Below are 14,515 nucleotides of genomic sequence, written 5' to 3'. Positions count from 1 at the left end.
CCCCTGCCTTCGTGTCGACGACCCCAATCGATCGTTTCACCCTTTTCCGATTTTTGAACGGTCGCATGGATACCTTCCAGGAATTTGGTCAAGAGATTACCTGGATTTACTCGAGCTCAATATCACGACATGAGTCATCGACGTATCAAGTACTATCACCATCCTTTAGATCTTTATGCGTCCCCATGGACAAGTTGCGGGAGGGAGGGTCATTAGAAGTTCTAATCGAGGGTTCATTACTGCTTGCCCCCCCCCCCCCTCCCCTCCCCCTCCGAGGGCGTAGAACATGTCGATTTGGTGAGGTTGGTGACTACTACTTGAGACTGATCGGAAGTACTTAACTGACTTGCAGTGCCTACTATGCGACATGGAGCCTGTGTCAGAGGATGTCACACGATCACAAAGCACTGAGGACGATTGCACGGGCTTGGAGGATGAATAGGACAGATCACGCAGAAGAGGTTTATAGCGGGGGATTAGTAAAGTGTAAGTAAGAATGATCACTGGCGCTCATCACTATCGTTTCATTCGTCTCTCTCAACATGACCCTCATCAGCTGACTCTACGTGCCAATCAACTTTCGAGTCTGACGCGGACTCCCTATCCCTCTACGGATCTATCCGAAGGCTGCTGCGCCGAGATCAAATCAGCTTCTTCTTCCGCTTCGTCTATTTTCGTGGACTCAGGTGAATCCAGGCGTTCTTGTCCTCCACCTGATCCAGAGCTTGGTTGTGTATTCTCAGGCAACTGAGAAGTTTGCATCCCTTGGATGTTCTGTTTTGAGTTGGCAATGCAAATATCTATTGCCTTTGACAACAGTTCTGTAGGCGTGTTCGAACGCGTCTGCTCGGAGGGAATATATTTTAAGACAAAATCATACATTTGGTTTCCGACAACCGAATAAGCCTGGTTACTTATGACTGCTCTGGAGGATGAGGGTGGAGGATTGAGAGTGGTCTTCTCCCTCAAATGGCAACGAATCCTTTTGGAGAGTTCCTGCCAGACATCAAGGGTGTTCTGCTGCTTCTCCCCTAGTGGGTGCTGGGAAGCAAAACTGTGCACGTTGCTTATGCTATCTTCTATGTGTTGCAATGTGGAACAAAGTTTCTGTGTGTCTTCGTCCATCCGTGCCACGGCAGATTCGTAGTCCGTTCCTGGCATGACAGATTGAGTGTTCATCTAGTTCCTGGTAGTTTGGACGGTTAACGAGAACGGTGGTGACGGATCACCCGGTTTGCTATTTGTACTAAATCCCCCCATCTCAACAACCTGCAAAGAAGACTCTCGAGTTTCTGACCTTTGTAGTTGGCTCATAGCATTGGGTAAGATGATCTCACAATGATATGAATGGAGCCGCGTGAGGCTATACGTGGGGCGATGTGGTCAATGAAAGGAGCGTCAAAAGTCAAACACGAATCTCGAAAACATGACTTCCAAACTCTCGGACGGATCTCGACGTTTTCTCACGATTCGGGGAAGCGATGCAGATTCATGATGATGTCATTCTACACTGGACTCACTCCGCTTCTCTCTCTCTCAATGTGTATCCCGACCAAGTATCCTCAATCCTTTTCATCCTCCGAGTCTTCGCCCTTCCGTCCTGAAGTCAACAACGCAGACGTAGGTGTACCGCTTAGAGCTTTAAGTTCTCTTCTCCGTTTCACATCCCACTGAAAGTCAGTTCATGTCAGTCGAGGTAATGAAGAAATAGGATGAACTCACATTATGAACCCTAGCAAAGTTAACTTCCATTACCGTCACTTGTTCTCTTATCCATTCTAAATCTTCGATCACCTCCTTGAGACTTTGTTTCGCGGCTGATAATTTATCCGATAGTAGTTGTTCGGCTTCTGCTAATGGATACATGAGCATTGTGTTTGCCTAATGTAAGCGTTGTACGTTCGATTTTCCATATTGGTAGATTCTTTGGGGTGGCAATTTGGTATGTGAACGTTTGTTATATGAAGGAAATGGGAAAATGTTTTGATAAAGGAGATGAATGACTCACTCCGAGCCATATTCCAACTTCATCCGTCTCTTCTAATTCTGCCTCAGCATATAAAGTATCATTCAATTCGAACAAAGTCTTCAACTTTGGTTTTCCTTTCCTTTCTGATCCTTCACCTTCTTCTTCTTCTTCGCTCAATTCATCTGAATCTTCTATATCAGAATTCTCAGAATCCGAAATTTCTTCTCCTAAAGCTTTCCGTCGTCTGGTACGGAGAAATCGTACGACTGTGAGGGTTTGTTCGATATCGGGGATTTTCGATAAAAGAGCTTTACGACGTTGTTGGAGGGAGAGTTCCATGTATCGGTATTTCCTGGTATTTTAGCTGTCTTCGTAAAAATACCACAGATAATTGTGTTAATGAAATGCCAAAGTTTCAATGAGCTCCATGTCGGAGGTGGAATCGTGGGGAAACGAAGAGCTTGATGTATGACGGAGGATGTCTAGCATTGGGATTGGACAGACTGATCAACACACGCAGATGTTTCTTGGAAAGCCTTTACAGCATTACCTACATCCACATTCGGTCCACCAACATATTCTTCCACATTGGCCTATCATCAGCTCTCCTGTTCAATCCGACGTAGATAGTCTTCGTTCCGATTGATCACGCCCCGTCCATCGAGAACAAACCCCTATTCTGACCTATAGTACTCAGAGATCCATGATATCTCTCCTGACCCGATGGAGATACCATCCCATTCCCGTACTAACATGATTGATGGACAAGTGACTGAAAAGACACAAGAGTGAAACCACATTCCTACCCGACCAATAGATCCGGAAAAGGGGCGGAAGGACAACTCACCACAAACGGGGCTTTTGGTATACCTCTAGGATTCAACTCCATCTGTTGTTTAACTATCTTTGAGGAAGAAGTCGACATGTTTCTTTGAGTCTATAGCGAGAGATCTGATTCAAAAGTAAAGTCGAACGGTGAAAGATGCAATTTGAAATTCCTTGTATGGGTGGTTACGTAATTAAAGAACGGCCGTGCGGACAAAGTGTCATACATACATGTGTAACAAGTTGTGAAATGCATCGTATGGTTTAACGTACAGCAAGTCTAACAAAGATGTGAGTAGTAATAATTGACGACTGATTAGATGCTGAATATAATCTATGATCTAAGAGATAAGAGATACCAAGAAATTGAAATGACAGAAGATTTGGAATGGGTTTTGTTATAATTTTGCCCGGACACGTCTTTTTGCCCAGGCTTCAGATACGAGAGGGACCAATTGACTTTTGATAACTTTACCATTGATGTTACGTGCTGTATCTCAGTGACGTTGATGAAATCGTCTTACGAGGGAGAAGGGGAAGCGAGGGACTTACGCAAAGTACCAGGGAGGATGAGGACGATGACGGGTATTGCATGTTTGCTAAGTCTTGTGTATCAGCCAATCTCCTCTTTGTTCCTGCTACATCGTTGACCTCTTTGATACGTCAAAGGGCTGCTGTCCTCAAGGAAACACTGGACGTGAAGAGTCGAAGTGAGAGGCTTCTATCGATCGTCGAGAAAGTGATAAGCGTAGATGTGGACAAGGAGAGGGGAGAGAAAGATACTTGCCTAGTTGCAGCAAGACGTATCAACTCCCTTTCGTCCGCCACTTGTCCTTCTCTCAGAGTCACTGCTACTCCTACGAGTTCTCCCAAGAACGAATCGGGTATTCCTACGGCTGCCGCTTCGCTTACTCTTGGATCAGCATATAGGGCGTTTTCAACGTCGCTGGATGGGATCTGTAAGTCAATCCCATAGTTCTGAACCATTGGGCACAGGCACAACGTGGAGGTTTTGACACCGTGAGAGGTGGGTCAAAGTGTCAAGCGGATCAGTGAATGAACTTGATAAGAAGTAAAGAGAGATTCGGCGGTACTCACGTTTTCTCCACCACGAATAATGATATCTTTTACTACTCATGAGTTCACATCACTTGCCTGTAGCCTTACATCGATCTTTGATATAGACGAAACCTTCGGCATCCACACTGGCCCCGTCACCAGTGTCAAGCCAACCTTCTTCGTCGATAGCTTTCCGAGTGGCTTCTATCCATCAGCTCGCCGTTCAGCATTGACCTTTCTCAGTGTCTTATGGGGAACGAAGCATAAGCAGGGGCAATAATCTTTCCCTCAGCGCTGACCGTTGAACTGATCTCGTTGCTTGAGATGTTTTGTTGAAGCGGAATGTTCAAGGGGAAGGAAACTTCGTAGGAAGTGAGGCAAGAGATGACGTAAACCGAAAATCCGTCCTCACCCTCATCATCATAATAACATTTCATGACTTGCGGTCCCCTGACCAACAACAACCCCGTAGTGCCTATCGGCAATGGTTCTCGGGTTACTGGGTCGACTATCATCGTATCTGTCACAGGAACCGGCGGTCCCCTCTCACATCAACACTTGTCTTCTTGAGACGCAGCTTGACTCACGTGCTGTCAGGCTATCGACATCAACTCGGTTCTCGACGGCAGATAGAAAAAAGCTTCCCACTCACTCTAGCTAGGTAATCACCACCAGCGATAGAACACACGTATGCATTAGTTTCTGTCAAACCATATCCTTGGACCCTATACATCAGCTTGATCACGAAGCGGTGGAAAGCTTACAAGCCGGCTTTAGGCCAACGGGATTTGATCTCTTTGGGGAGTTGATTACTTGGTGGAGCCCCTCCATAGAAGACAGTCTCCGGGACGTGTGTCTGAGGTAGATGTGAAGATTGAAGGATAGCAGAGACGACAGCTGGGACACTGAGCATTAGTTGTGTGGCCTAAAGACATCGTGGCATCAAAGAGGATAAGATGATGCACAAACTTACCCGCCGATGACTGTCACTCCTTCGCTTTGAATGACACGTATGGCTTCTGTCGTACTCCATTTAGGTAGGAGGACCATCTTTGAACCAGCAAAGAAAGCTCGCATAAGCCATGAAAGACAGCCTGTGACGTGGAATAGGGGTATAGCGAGGAGGACTGTTCTTTGCGGATGGGAGGGTTGAGGTAGTGGTGGAATTGGTAGTCCTGCACGAAGGGCAGCTCTGGCAGGTGCTAATGATCAGTATACTCTGCTTTCGACAGGAAATGACACTTCCTGGTCATGATTCACAGAGATGATGCATCCCTCACCACCAACACACCTCGCCACCCATTATCCCCTGATTGTAGCAGCGCCGTGACAGAACAGTGAATGAGAGGTGAGGGAGGTATAGCAGGTAGTTAGAGCTTGGACCACTCACCAACAAGACCCGACCAGATATTCGTCAATGCCATTCTCTGCGTACTCAAAACTGCCTTCGGAGGTCCGCCAGTTCTACCCATCAGCAACGTTATCCGCAAAAATGGACAACTCACCCAGAAGTGAAGAAAATGACCGCATCCGACTCTGGTCCGAGCGACTCAACTCCCTTTCCTCTCAACAAACCGTCTCGTTCGGCGGCGGATATAGTTCTGACAGCATCTTGCAAGCTCTGTGATTTGAGCTCAGGTGACCAAAGATAAACGTAGACTTACAGGAAGTGTCGTCCCCGAGCCCCAACAGTATGACTGATTGTCAGCTCAAGCCAGACCTTGTGCTTGGAGCAGGCATACCTCTATTCCCGACTGCTTCAACGAGGGTAATGAGTCTACGAGATCATCCGCTCGTTCTTGGTCCATCAAGACTAGAGCTGGTCGGGTTTTGATGAGACAATGTTTCAGTTGTTCCACCGGTCTAAAATCAGCTCATTGCCTATCCTGGGATTAATGTTCAACTCACAACCATGCATTGACACATACGGAAATACCGCCGATAATCTGGACCGCAGTGAAGGCTATGATCCATCTGTTTATCAACATTCAGTCATCAAGTGGCAGCTTCATCATTCTCTTAACCAGTCCAGGGTGTCGAGTCGTAAATTGTTGACGATAATGGAGAAAATGTTTCGTGAGATAGTCAGGAGATGATAAGGAAACTCACTCGGGACAATTCATACCCACTATCCCAACCTTACTACCTAATCCCAAACCTCGTGAGCGCATCCAAGCTGCCAATTCTAAACTTTTCTCCATCACTTGACCATATGTCAAGTATTCCCTTCCCTGAACGGATGGAAAAGAGAGGAATATCCTCTCGTGGTAGGTAGTCATTTTGTCAAGCAGAGATTCTCGGAAAGTCCTAGGTGTCTGGCATATGTCAACGCGAGTCACAAGACCAGAGAATTGAAGAGATTCAGACGCGTGGCAGACCTCAGGGAGGAGCATGAGCTGTGTATCCGCACGGGATACTGTCCAGTACAGAGGGTGGCAGAAGTAATGGGGACACCTCGGCGTTGACTGATATTCTACCTCATACAAACTTAACATCTTTTGGTTGGTTTGAGACGGAGGTGTCCCATTTCTTCTGCCACCCTCTGTAGATACGACTTCAATATACAGGACAGTCACATGGACATATGAAGCATTCAGTTGATCAAGTCAGGGGGGAAGAAGAGAAGGGGTAGATGATATCAGATATGAATGTCAAGCTTCAAGGGACCACGTACATTCTTCCAAACCCTTACTCTCCTTCCATGCAAAGTCAAATAATCCATCTCCAATATCTGACCTGGAGCAGTCAAAATCCTATCACCTTTCCATCAGCTCCTTCTCCCTCTCCTTGTTCCAATAGCTCACATTCCGCAATGGACAATTGTCTTTTCACGCCTTTAGAACCCATGATTTCTCTCTAACCCTCCGAGGATATCTTACCCTCCAGCAGAAGAATAATCGCAAGAGACTCGTACCAGCGAGTCTACCTCACAGCATATAGCGCAAAGTAGAATATGGACAAGTCGTAGATAGAGATCTACTGTATGAATCCTGGGGAATTTGAGAAATTGGGAATTTGGGGAAGGAATTGTCGGACCCGAAAGATCGGACTTCCGATCGTTTCTTCTGACCACGTGGTACTTACGTAAGTTATCCTCGCCACCAAGTACGAAAACGTTTCAGATTCCTTTCAGTGTCACCACACACCCATAAATATTCATAGAACAGGAAGAGCACAAAGAACATACAGTACGGCGTTCAGACGGTTAGGCTGAGTACAAAAATGACATCCTTATCAAGGTCTGTCCGTGTAATATCGTTACGAAGAAATTTACATCATAAACCCTTCTGTATACCCGCTTCTACCCTCCCACGCTCTTTTCGTCAAGTCACTATGGATGCTCGATCCGACAAGTATGATCCTTCATCACCTATCACCTTACCCTCTGCTTCAGACTCGACCGTATCTTCTTCGAGCTCAAACCGTTCCTCCTCATCTTCTTCCTCAAATCTCGATCCAACACCACCAGACTCATCGTCTTTCATCATTTCAACATCCCCTGATAGATCATCAACAAATACAAACTCCCCAGGCCCTTCTAAACCCCTTCCTCCGTCTCCTTCAGCAACTTCAGCCGGAGTGGACGTAACCGACCAGAAAAAATCAGACCAAGTGGTCATTTCCACCTTACCCCCGTTACCCGATCTTCCACCACCACCGCCTACTCGAACGCAACATCCATTTGACACACATGCATTTGTGACGTATTTGGAAAAAAGTCAATTGGAGCCGGGTGTGGCACGGACTTTGATGCAAGCTGTAAGAGAGTTGATTGTGAGGAGGGGAGATAGGACTAGGGAGAGTATGTTAGGGAGAGAGGATATGGAGAATGTGAGTGGAGTTTCTTCTAACTACTTTTCTCTCTTCCCATCCTTTGTTTCCTTCCCTCATGTCAATACCTTGTCCGGATCCGTCAAAGTCAGGGGTCGTGGATTTGCCAGTGGTTGGAGTGATGATCAGAAGGCTTTGACTCTCAGAAGGAAAAGTCGTGACGAACTCAGTTGTTCAAGAGATTGGATATCAATCTGATGGCAGGTCGCTTATCTCTTTCGTGCCGCCTTGTCAGAACTCAGGACGGAACTCTCTGTTAGGGCGAGAAACGATGGCGCCGCTTTGAAAGCTATGGCTGGAGCTATACGGAGAGAGGTTGATCAGTTGGAGCAGAAGATGAAAGAAGATGTGGGGACTTTAAAGCATGAGTGGGTTTGTGCTTTTTTCTCCTCGTGCCTGAACAATCTTCTACATCGCGTAGTTTGAATCTTCTTCCACTTCGGTCTACAAACGTCCATGGCTTTTTGGGAAGACGATTGACTACACCATCGTTGTTTATCAAACCTCAACGCATATGATACATCCTCGATTCGGTTGAGACATCAGAGAGACATGCTGACATCACAGCATCGAAATGGACATGAACAATCGCAAAAGCGAGACGCGATCAGAGCTCAAGGGATTTGACATTGCCATTGAGGTGAGATCTTCCATTGGTTGTCTGCATCGTATAGCCCAATCTTTATCTCATATCGATCGTTGCCTTATTGGGACAAGCAATCTCACCAGAACGTTGAGTTGCGAGCTGACGAATATAGGAAATCAACAATAAATTCACCATTTCTCTTGGAGATTTACGAACAGAGATCGAATCTGCCAAATGGGACGCCACACGTCGTGCGATCGGTCAGTCCTTCATTTACCTTACCTGGTGGAATGTATCCCGAACTCCAACAATCATCCACATCACATCACCTCATACGCATACCTCATTCGGTCACGGCTGACATGTAGCCATCATCGTGCTCATCGTAGTGTCTGCCATTGGCGTCTCCATGGTGACTACAGGTCCTGACAAGTCAACCCCACCGCCACGTCCCAAACCCACTGTGATGCGTGACGTCGCAGTGGGGACGGAAGACGAGCCTCTGGGATTGGAGTTGGACGAAGAGAGGTTGGACAAGTTGTTAGCTGAGTCTGGTGTGGGTAGACGGTTGACAGGACAGAAGAAGGAGAAGACAGAGATGGACCGTATTCAATAGGAGTGGTAGTTGTGGTCGTGATTTGTACGTGTACATAGTAGTAGTATACACCTAGTAAATGCATCGGCCGACAAGCGGCGAGGTTAGGTACCCGAGAGTAGAGCCGATAGCCGATTCAGGGCAGTGGCAATTGCGACTTGTTTTCCCTTAGTGGCACGATATTCCCTGGGCACTTTTGGGGTCGTCTCTATCTTCTTTATTCATGTGCATAGAGATAAGTAAGTAGACTATTAGTATTTTACTGCATCTATCGTGGGGCGAGTATCGGTGTAGTGGAATACAATAGTTGTGACGGTCAAGTGTGAGTAAGAAAACCAAAGGAAAGGATCGACCGAGAATTTCCGGAGACCCAAACACGGCGTGTTTCACGGAATTTTCATCGTACCACTTTCTTGTCGTTCCACTGCCAACCTTTGTCTCTTGTATATCTTTTCTTTCTCACTACTCTCACTCTCTTTGCCACTGCTCTTCAGCTACATTTTCACCACATCTTCACTCAATCACTACATAAATCACACACCGGCACAACCGACACCCAACAAATCAACACCCAACGCTCAACGATTCAACAAACCTCAAAGCAATGGACGTAATCCTAGAACTTTGCGACCAACACATATTCGATTCTCTCTACTCTCATTTCCTTCCCAATCCTTCTATACCTTTATCTCTATCACATCTCAATACAACTTCTTTACCTTCCTCTTATTCATCTTCAACGACATATCATCCTTGCCTTCAAACCGAATCAAAATGGCCACGCGATGATATAACAAGACAAACAATATCAATATTCTTAATCGCAATGTTTGGTGCATATGTTTTATATTTCTTATTCTCTTATATCTCTTATCAACTTTTATTCGATAAAAGATTAAGACATCATCCTAAATTTTTAAAAGATCAAGAATGGTTAGAAATCAAATCTTCTTTGATTGCCGTACCGACTATAGACGTTTTGACATTACCTTGGTTTTTAGGTGAAGTTAGAGGTAAAAGTATGTTGTATGAAAAAGTTGAGGATTACGGTTGGATGTATTTATGTTCATCAGTGATTTTGTATTTGGTTTTCACGGATTTTTTAATTTATTGGATACATAGGTTAGAACATCATCCGAGGGTTTATAAATATATACATAAACCTCATCATAAGTGGATAGGTGAGTTTTTTCAATTTCTCTTTTCTATCCCATCATTAATTCATCATCTCTTCGTTACATTTGCCTATCGTTTATCTTTCTTTCAGTACTAGTCATAATTTCTGATGTTCCTCTTTCCCAAGAGGAAATGAGGTTGAGTGTTTTCGAAGGTGTGAGGTAAAAGATGCTAATGTATAGTCCCCACTCCTTGGGCGGCTTTGGCATTCCATCCATTAGATGGTTATGCTCAATCTTTACCATACCAGTGAGTAATTCTCATACTCTCATCTTGTGTCTTTACTATTTCTCCTTTCCCCCCCTCTTATCGTCACCACCTTTCTTCCCCTAGCCGGTCCTTCTTATTGCCCTTTCACTTCACCCCAGGGTGATCCACTGTCTGTCAGAAAACGTCTCCTCTCAACTGAAGTTGTAAAGAGAGTATAGAGCTCACACCGCAGCATATTCGTATTCCTCTTCCCTATGCAAAAATACGTCTATCTCACCCTCTTCGTCCTAGTCCAATTATGGACAATCATCATCCACGACGCAGATATGATCACTGGTTCATGGTGGGAAAAATGGTTAAATTCACCTGCTCATCACACTCTCCATCATTTATATTTCACATGTAATTATGGACAGGTGAGTTAAACCTTCTTTTCCTCTTTTTCGGACGCCATCATCTGCCCCACAATCTTACAACCCCCTCTGGCCTCTGACCGAATCATCCACTTCAGTTATATTGCTTGCTTTCGACATTGTCACTGGACAAATTCACCACTTATCATAATTTCTCTCCACATATCCCACATATGGGACAGTAAGACTCCGCTGGACCGAGTATCGCTAACGAACAGTACTTTGTATGGGCCGACGAATACTTTGATTCACATCGAGCCCCCGAACAATCTCTCGACCCAATTCATGAATCTCTTCGAATGATGAAGAAAAAAGGTTTGATAGATGAAGATGGTAATGAGATTCCGCAAAATGACAAAAAAGGACAATGATCTTCCGACTGAAAATCCGAATCTCGGCCAATGTGAAAACTGCTGCACGCTGCTTTGCAAGAACAAGAATACCCATCTGCTGGTCACGGTGGTCCCTAGTCTATCGATTCTTTCCCGTCACTCAGTTTCTCGCCTATCACCCCAGTGTGGGGAAGTGATTGCGTTGAAAACGCAAGTGGGGAGAGGACGGAGCTATGAATGATGTAAGAGGGATGAAGGTGGATGGATGTGGAATGTGGGAAGGGACTTGTTGGATTATGAAATGTACGATTATGACCCATGAGAATTGTGATGATTAAGGTGGGAAGGATGACGGTCGTCAGATGAGAGGCGGTGTCCAGGTAGAGAGGAGAGGGGAAGGGAGGAGAGGAGGAGAGAAGGGAGGAATAATGCCGATATAATTTATAGAAACCTTTTAGAACATTGTCCCTGCATGGATGCTCATTTTTTTTTTCTCTTTAGATGTAGACCATAGTTTGCATTCAAACCAGCTGATTACTTATATCATTTAAACGATCCGCTCGATCCGATTTGTGCTACTCGTACTCCTATCATCTCCCCAGTCTTCAGTCATGGACTACGACCATACCACAAAATCTGATACAACTCCATCATCATCATCATCATCATCATCATTCTCCATCGAGGAGAATCCATTGTTGAATGAAGCACTCAATCACGACCGTCGCTGACGATACAAAATATAATCCCTAACAGAGTTTAATGCTATAGGTGCCCTTAGTCGAAATCGCCAGAATAACAAAAAGTCATGATTGATACATCTCAGTGATTCATATTCCCAAACCAGCCCTTCTTCTCCTTCCACCCCAATTCCCACTGATAACCTCTTCATCCTCCTTCTTCTTTCCTTTTTTACCTTTCTTTTCCTCATCTATCAAACCTAAGGCATATCTTCTCTCACGTTCATCATCACTTAACTCACCATCCACGATCTCTGGTACTGACCCGGAAAGAGGTGAGTATGGAGGTTGAGAAAAAACCGATAGTTTACGACGACAGATTGAAGATCCTGTTTCTAGGTATTCTGCTCGGGTTATGGGAAGTGAAGGGTATGTGGATGATTGGATAAGGGATTGAGCTGCGTGGTATGGTTGAGAAGCTGGACTGAAAGTGAGTAAAAGGGTTTGGATACGTTTCTTTGTCTTGTGGATAGATCGTATGGAGTGAGCTATAAGAAAGGCAAGAGAAGGAGGGGGGTAGGGGATGTTGGGACAACATGAGGGAGGGGAAAGATAGAGTGGTTAAAGTGGGTTTGGTACTGTAGGTAGTATGATTGGAGCATTGACATCAGGAGGGATTATTACAGAGGAAGGGGAGTTGGAGGACTGAAACTCACTCGTATGCTTCAAATATACCTAGTTCATATTCTATCGGACATAACGCTCGAAGATCTCGTTCACTGTCATAAACATCTTTCTTATGATACTGCTCGTTTGCAGTGGCCACAAAGTACTCGATCAGTCTATATAATGAGGAGCAAAGTCAAGAGATTCCAGAGCATAGATATGTGAGGTCTAACTGACAGTCCAAGTAGTCGCAATGCGTAAGAGGGGGAAAACGTTGAAATACCGACTCACAGTCGCTCACCCAATCCTTCGATATTCCCCAACCCACCAAAAATACCAATATGAGCCCAATACATGCCTCTGACTTCCTCAGGCATTGCGGCGATCACCAAAGCTATCGTCTCAGGTATTCCACTTTGATTGATACCTATTATGTCAACTACAGCCATTTTTCGTGCTCCTGAACATTGCAAAAGCCAGATATGAGGAAAGGATTGAAGAGAAAGAGGAAGGAGGAAATCACCTATGTCAGAAGGATGGAATAAGAGTTCAGGTCCTAAGAACCGTTCATTACCCATCCATAATACTTGTTCTTCCTCCACATTGGCCCGCTTGGTCATCTCGGGCTTATCGGTGGATGTAGGAGGGTTCGCGTTGGGTCCGGATCGAATGTAACCTGTTCGAGAGGTAGAATTTGGTGAGAAATCAGGGAGTACGTATTCCTGTACTATCGGATTATGTCGTGGGTCACGTCTGAGTGTCAGATAGACGATACTGACATATATGGATCAGACAAATATCAACTGGCTCATGAGGACAGCGAAGTATGGAGATGAAGGAAAAAGTACCAAAAATTCTTGAAAACATAGGCAATGAGAGTGTCAGGGAGTTCGGAGGGATTACTCACTTGCATGCGGTCAAATCTGCTTTTAAATCCATACTGACATAACTGCATGTCTCACGGACGAAATTGACAACGTGTGTTTGGTCCATCATGTTCCATTGTCTAAAAGAGATTAAATGTTTGAGGTGATTGGTCAAGAGTTTTCCTCCGACATCTATCCTGCTGATCAGCAAAGTGATATCACTTGCAGTAGTCACGGCTGCAACGAGAAAGAGTATGACCTCTTACAGAACTTTATCAAGGAAGAAGTACTGGCAACCATAAACGAGCACGGATACAAAACTTACCGCTTGACATGATCCCAGATTATCTGACCATCTCGTAAAGGTATGACATGAGTGTACGAATATCCCATATCGATAAGGATGGAGCATGCAGGTGGTGGTTGAGGAGTAGGTGAGTCGGTTTCGAATAAACTACCATAAGGCATCAATGTCGCGGCTGGAAGTCAGTTTCACTAGCATGACCCTAGAGCTACATGTTATGACTGCAATGACCTTGGAAACGACAGCACGATATCGACACAGCGAATGAGATACGGAGATGATTTATATGACGACTTACGGGTACATCGAAAATAACTTTGAAACTCCCATTCCTCGAAGATCATCTGATCGTAGGTCTCGGCAATATTGGGTAGATTGAAATATGGTTCAGTTACTAGTAGACTGGTTTCAGGACATGTCATCTATGAATCAGTGCTCTGAGTTGTATAGACTAAAAGACTCACATTCATGACATCTGAAGAGAAGAGACGGTCCCAGATGATCTTCTCCGCGTCCCAACTCACCAGCATTCCCTGAGTGTGAGCATCCTTCCTGAAGCTGTTACTGTTACGTTGGTATTGTTACTCAACATCCATTGGGACTCATGTGTGAGAAGGCCCAGTTATTGACGAAGGCAGTCCCTCTGACCACAAAGATGAGTCGAAACGACAAGATACGCACTCTTTCAAAAGGTCGTCGATACACTATCCCTGATAAATCACGACATGAATCAACCTCATCCCCCACATATACCTTCTTATCCCCTCTAGACCTAGCTATAGAATTTGGGTATATCCTGACTGATCAGCTCTCGCAGACAATTCATGATACGCCAAGGTAACACGGGAGGATGACATACCGAGGCTCCCAGTCCACACCTGCAAACCCAGCCTTGATGTTATACGCCCCATTGTCGAGGATGAGGACGGGTGGGGAGGTCATCTTGTCATCGTTTGATGTGTTGGTGATATTGCAACTGTAGCATGTAGCATGTAGTATGGAC

At 45.1% G+C, this 14,515-nt stretch overlaps 5 protein-coding genes across 5 annotated transcripts; 2 read left to right on the top strand and 3 right to left on the bottom strand.

Annotated features, from left to right (window-relative positions):
- Positions 1 to 1,722: 1,722 nt before the first annotated feature.
- Positions 1,723 to 2,849, bottom strand: TREMEDRAFT_18853 (uncharacterized protein; the record flags this gene model as incomplete). Its single annotated transcript, XM_007005907.1, has 5 exons — positions 1,723 to 1,881; positions 2,009 to 2,118; positions 2,221 to 2,321; positions 2,486 to 2,562; positions 2,817 to 2,849. Coding segments are annotated over 5 exons (480 nt in total), but the record flags the coding sequence as incomplete, so codon positions are not given.
- Positions 2,850 to 2,999: 150 nt separating this feature from the next.
- Positions 3,000 to 6,833, bottom strand: TREMEDRAFT_74398 (uncharacterized protein). The gene is made up of 19 exons (XM_007006235.1): positions 6,658 to 6,833; positions 6,528 to 6,613; positions 5,963 to 6,168; positions 5,762 to 5,827; positions 5,596 to 5,716; positions 5,518 to 5,550; positions 5,359 to 5,474; positions 5,244 to 5,317; positions 5,145 to 5,162; positions 4,827 to 5,055; positions 4,618 to 4,758; positions 4,506 to 4,578; positions 4,441 to 4,451; positions 4,266 to 4,396; positions 3,962 to 4,057; positions 3,893 to 3,924; positions 3,582 to 3,751; positions 3,347 to 3,399; positions 3,000 to 3,284 (listed from the first exon to the last, which is right to left on the bottom strand). Exons 1-19 carry the CDS (start codon positions 6,698 to 6,700, stop codon positions 3,193 to 3,195), a joined length of 1,791 nt encoding a protein of 596 aa, XP_007006297.1. The 5' UTR covers positions 6,701 to 6,833; the 3' UTR covers positions 3,000 to 3,192.
- Positions 6,834 to 7,603: 770 nt separating this feature from the next.
- Positions 7,604 to 8,631, top strand: TREMEDRAFT_32707 (uncharacterized protein; the record flags this gene model as incomplete). The annotated part of the gene is made up of 4 exons (XM_007005921.1): positions 7,604 to 7,684; positions 7,889 to 8,052; positions 8,252 to 8,324; positions 8,443 to 8,631. The coding sequence occupies 4 exons, from the start codon at positions 7,604 to 7,606 to the stop codon at positions 8,629 to 8,631; spliced, it is 507 nt and encodes a 168-aa protein (XP_007005983.1).
- Positions 8,632 to 9,108: 477 nt separating this feature from the next.
- TREMEDRAFT_45020 (uncharacterized protein) lies at positions 9,109 to 11,490 on the top strand. The gene is made up of 4 exons (XM_007006029.1): positions 9,109 to 10,046; positions 10,224 to 10,290; positions 10,484 to 10,667; positions 10,883 to 11,490. Exons 1-4 carry the CDS (start codon positions 9,470 to 9,472, stop codon positions 11,033 to 11,035), a joined length of 981 nt encoding a protein of 326 aa, XP_007006091.1. The 5' UTR covers positions 9,109 to 9,469; the 3' UTR covers positions 11,036 to 11,490.
- A 303-nt stretch (positions 11,491 to 11,793) lies between these two features.
- On the bottom strand, positions 11,794 to 14,454 carry TREMEDRAFT_40155 (uncharacterized protein; the record flags this gene model as incomplete). Its single annotated transcript, XM_007005991.1, has 10 exons — positions 11,794 to 12,160; positions 12,393 to 12,455; positions 12,634 to 12,769; positions 12,866 to 13,095; positions 13,250 to 13,408; positions 13,534 to 13,687; positions 13,811 to 13,934; positions 13,977 to 14,045; positions 14,194 to 14,308; positions 14,372 to 14,454. 10 exons carry the CDS (start codon positions 14,452 to 14,454, stop codon positions 11,827 to 11,829), a joined length of 1,467 nt encoding a protein of 488 aa, XP_007006053.1. The 3' UTR covers positions 11,794 to 11,826.
- Between the last annotated feature and the right edge of the window lie 61 nt (positions 14,455 to 14,515).

Source organism: Tremella mesenterica (assembly GCF_000271645.1).
Source record: "Tremella mesenterica DSM 1558 unplaced genomic scaffold TREMEscaffold_9, whole genome shotgun sequence".
NCBI classification, from domain to species: Eukaryota; Fungi; Basidiomycota; class Tremellomycetes; order Tremellales; family Tremellaceae; genus Tremella; species Tremella mesenterica.
This window is presented reverse-complemented; position numbering and strand designations above follow the sequence as displayed.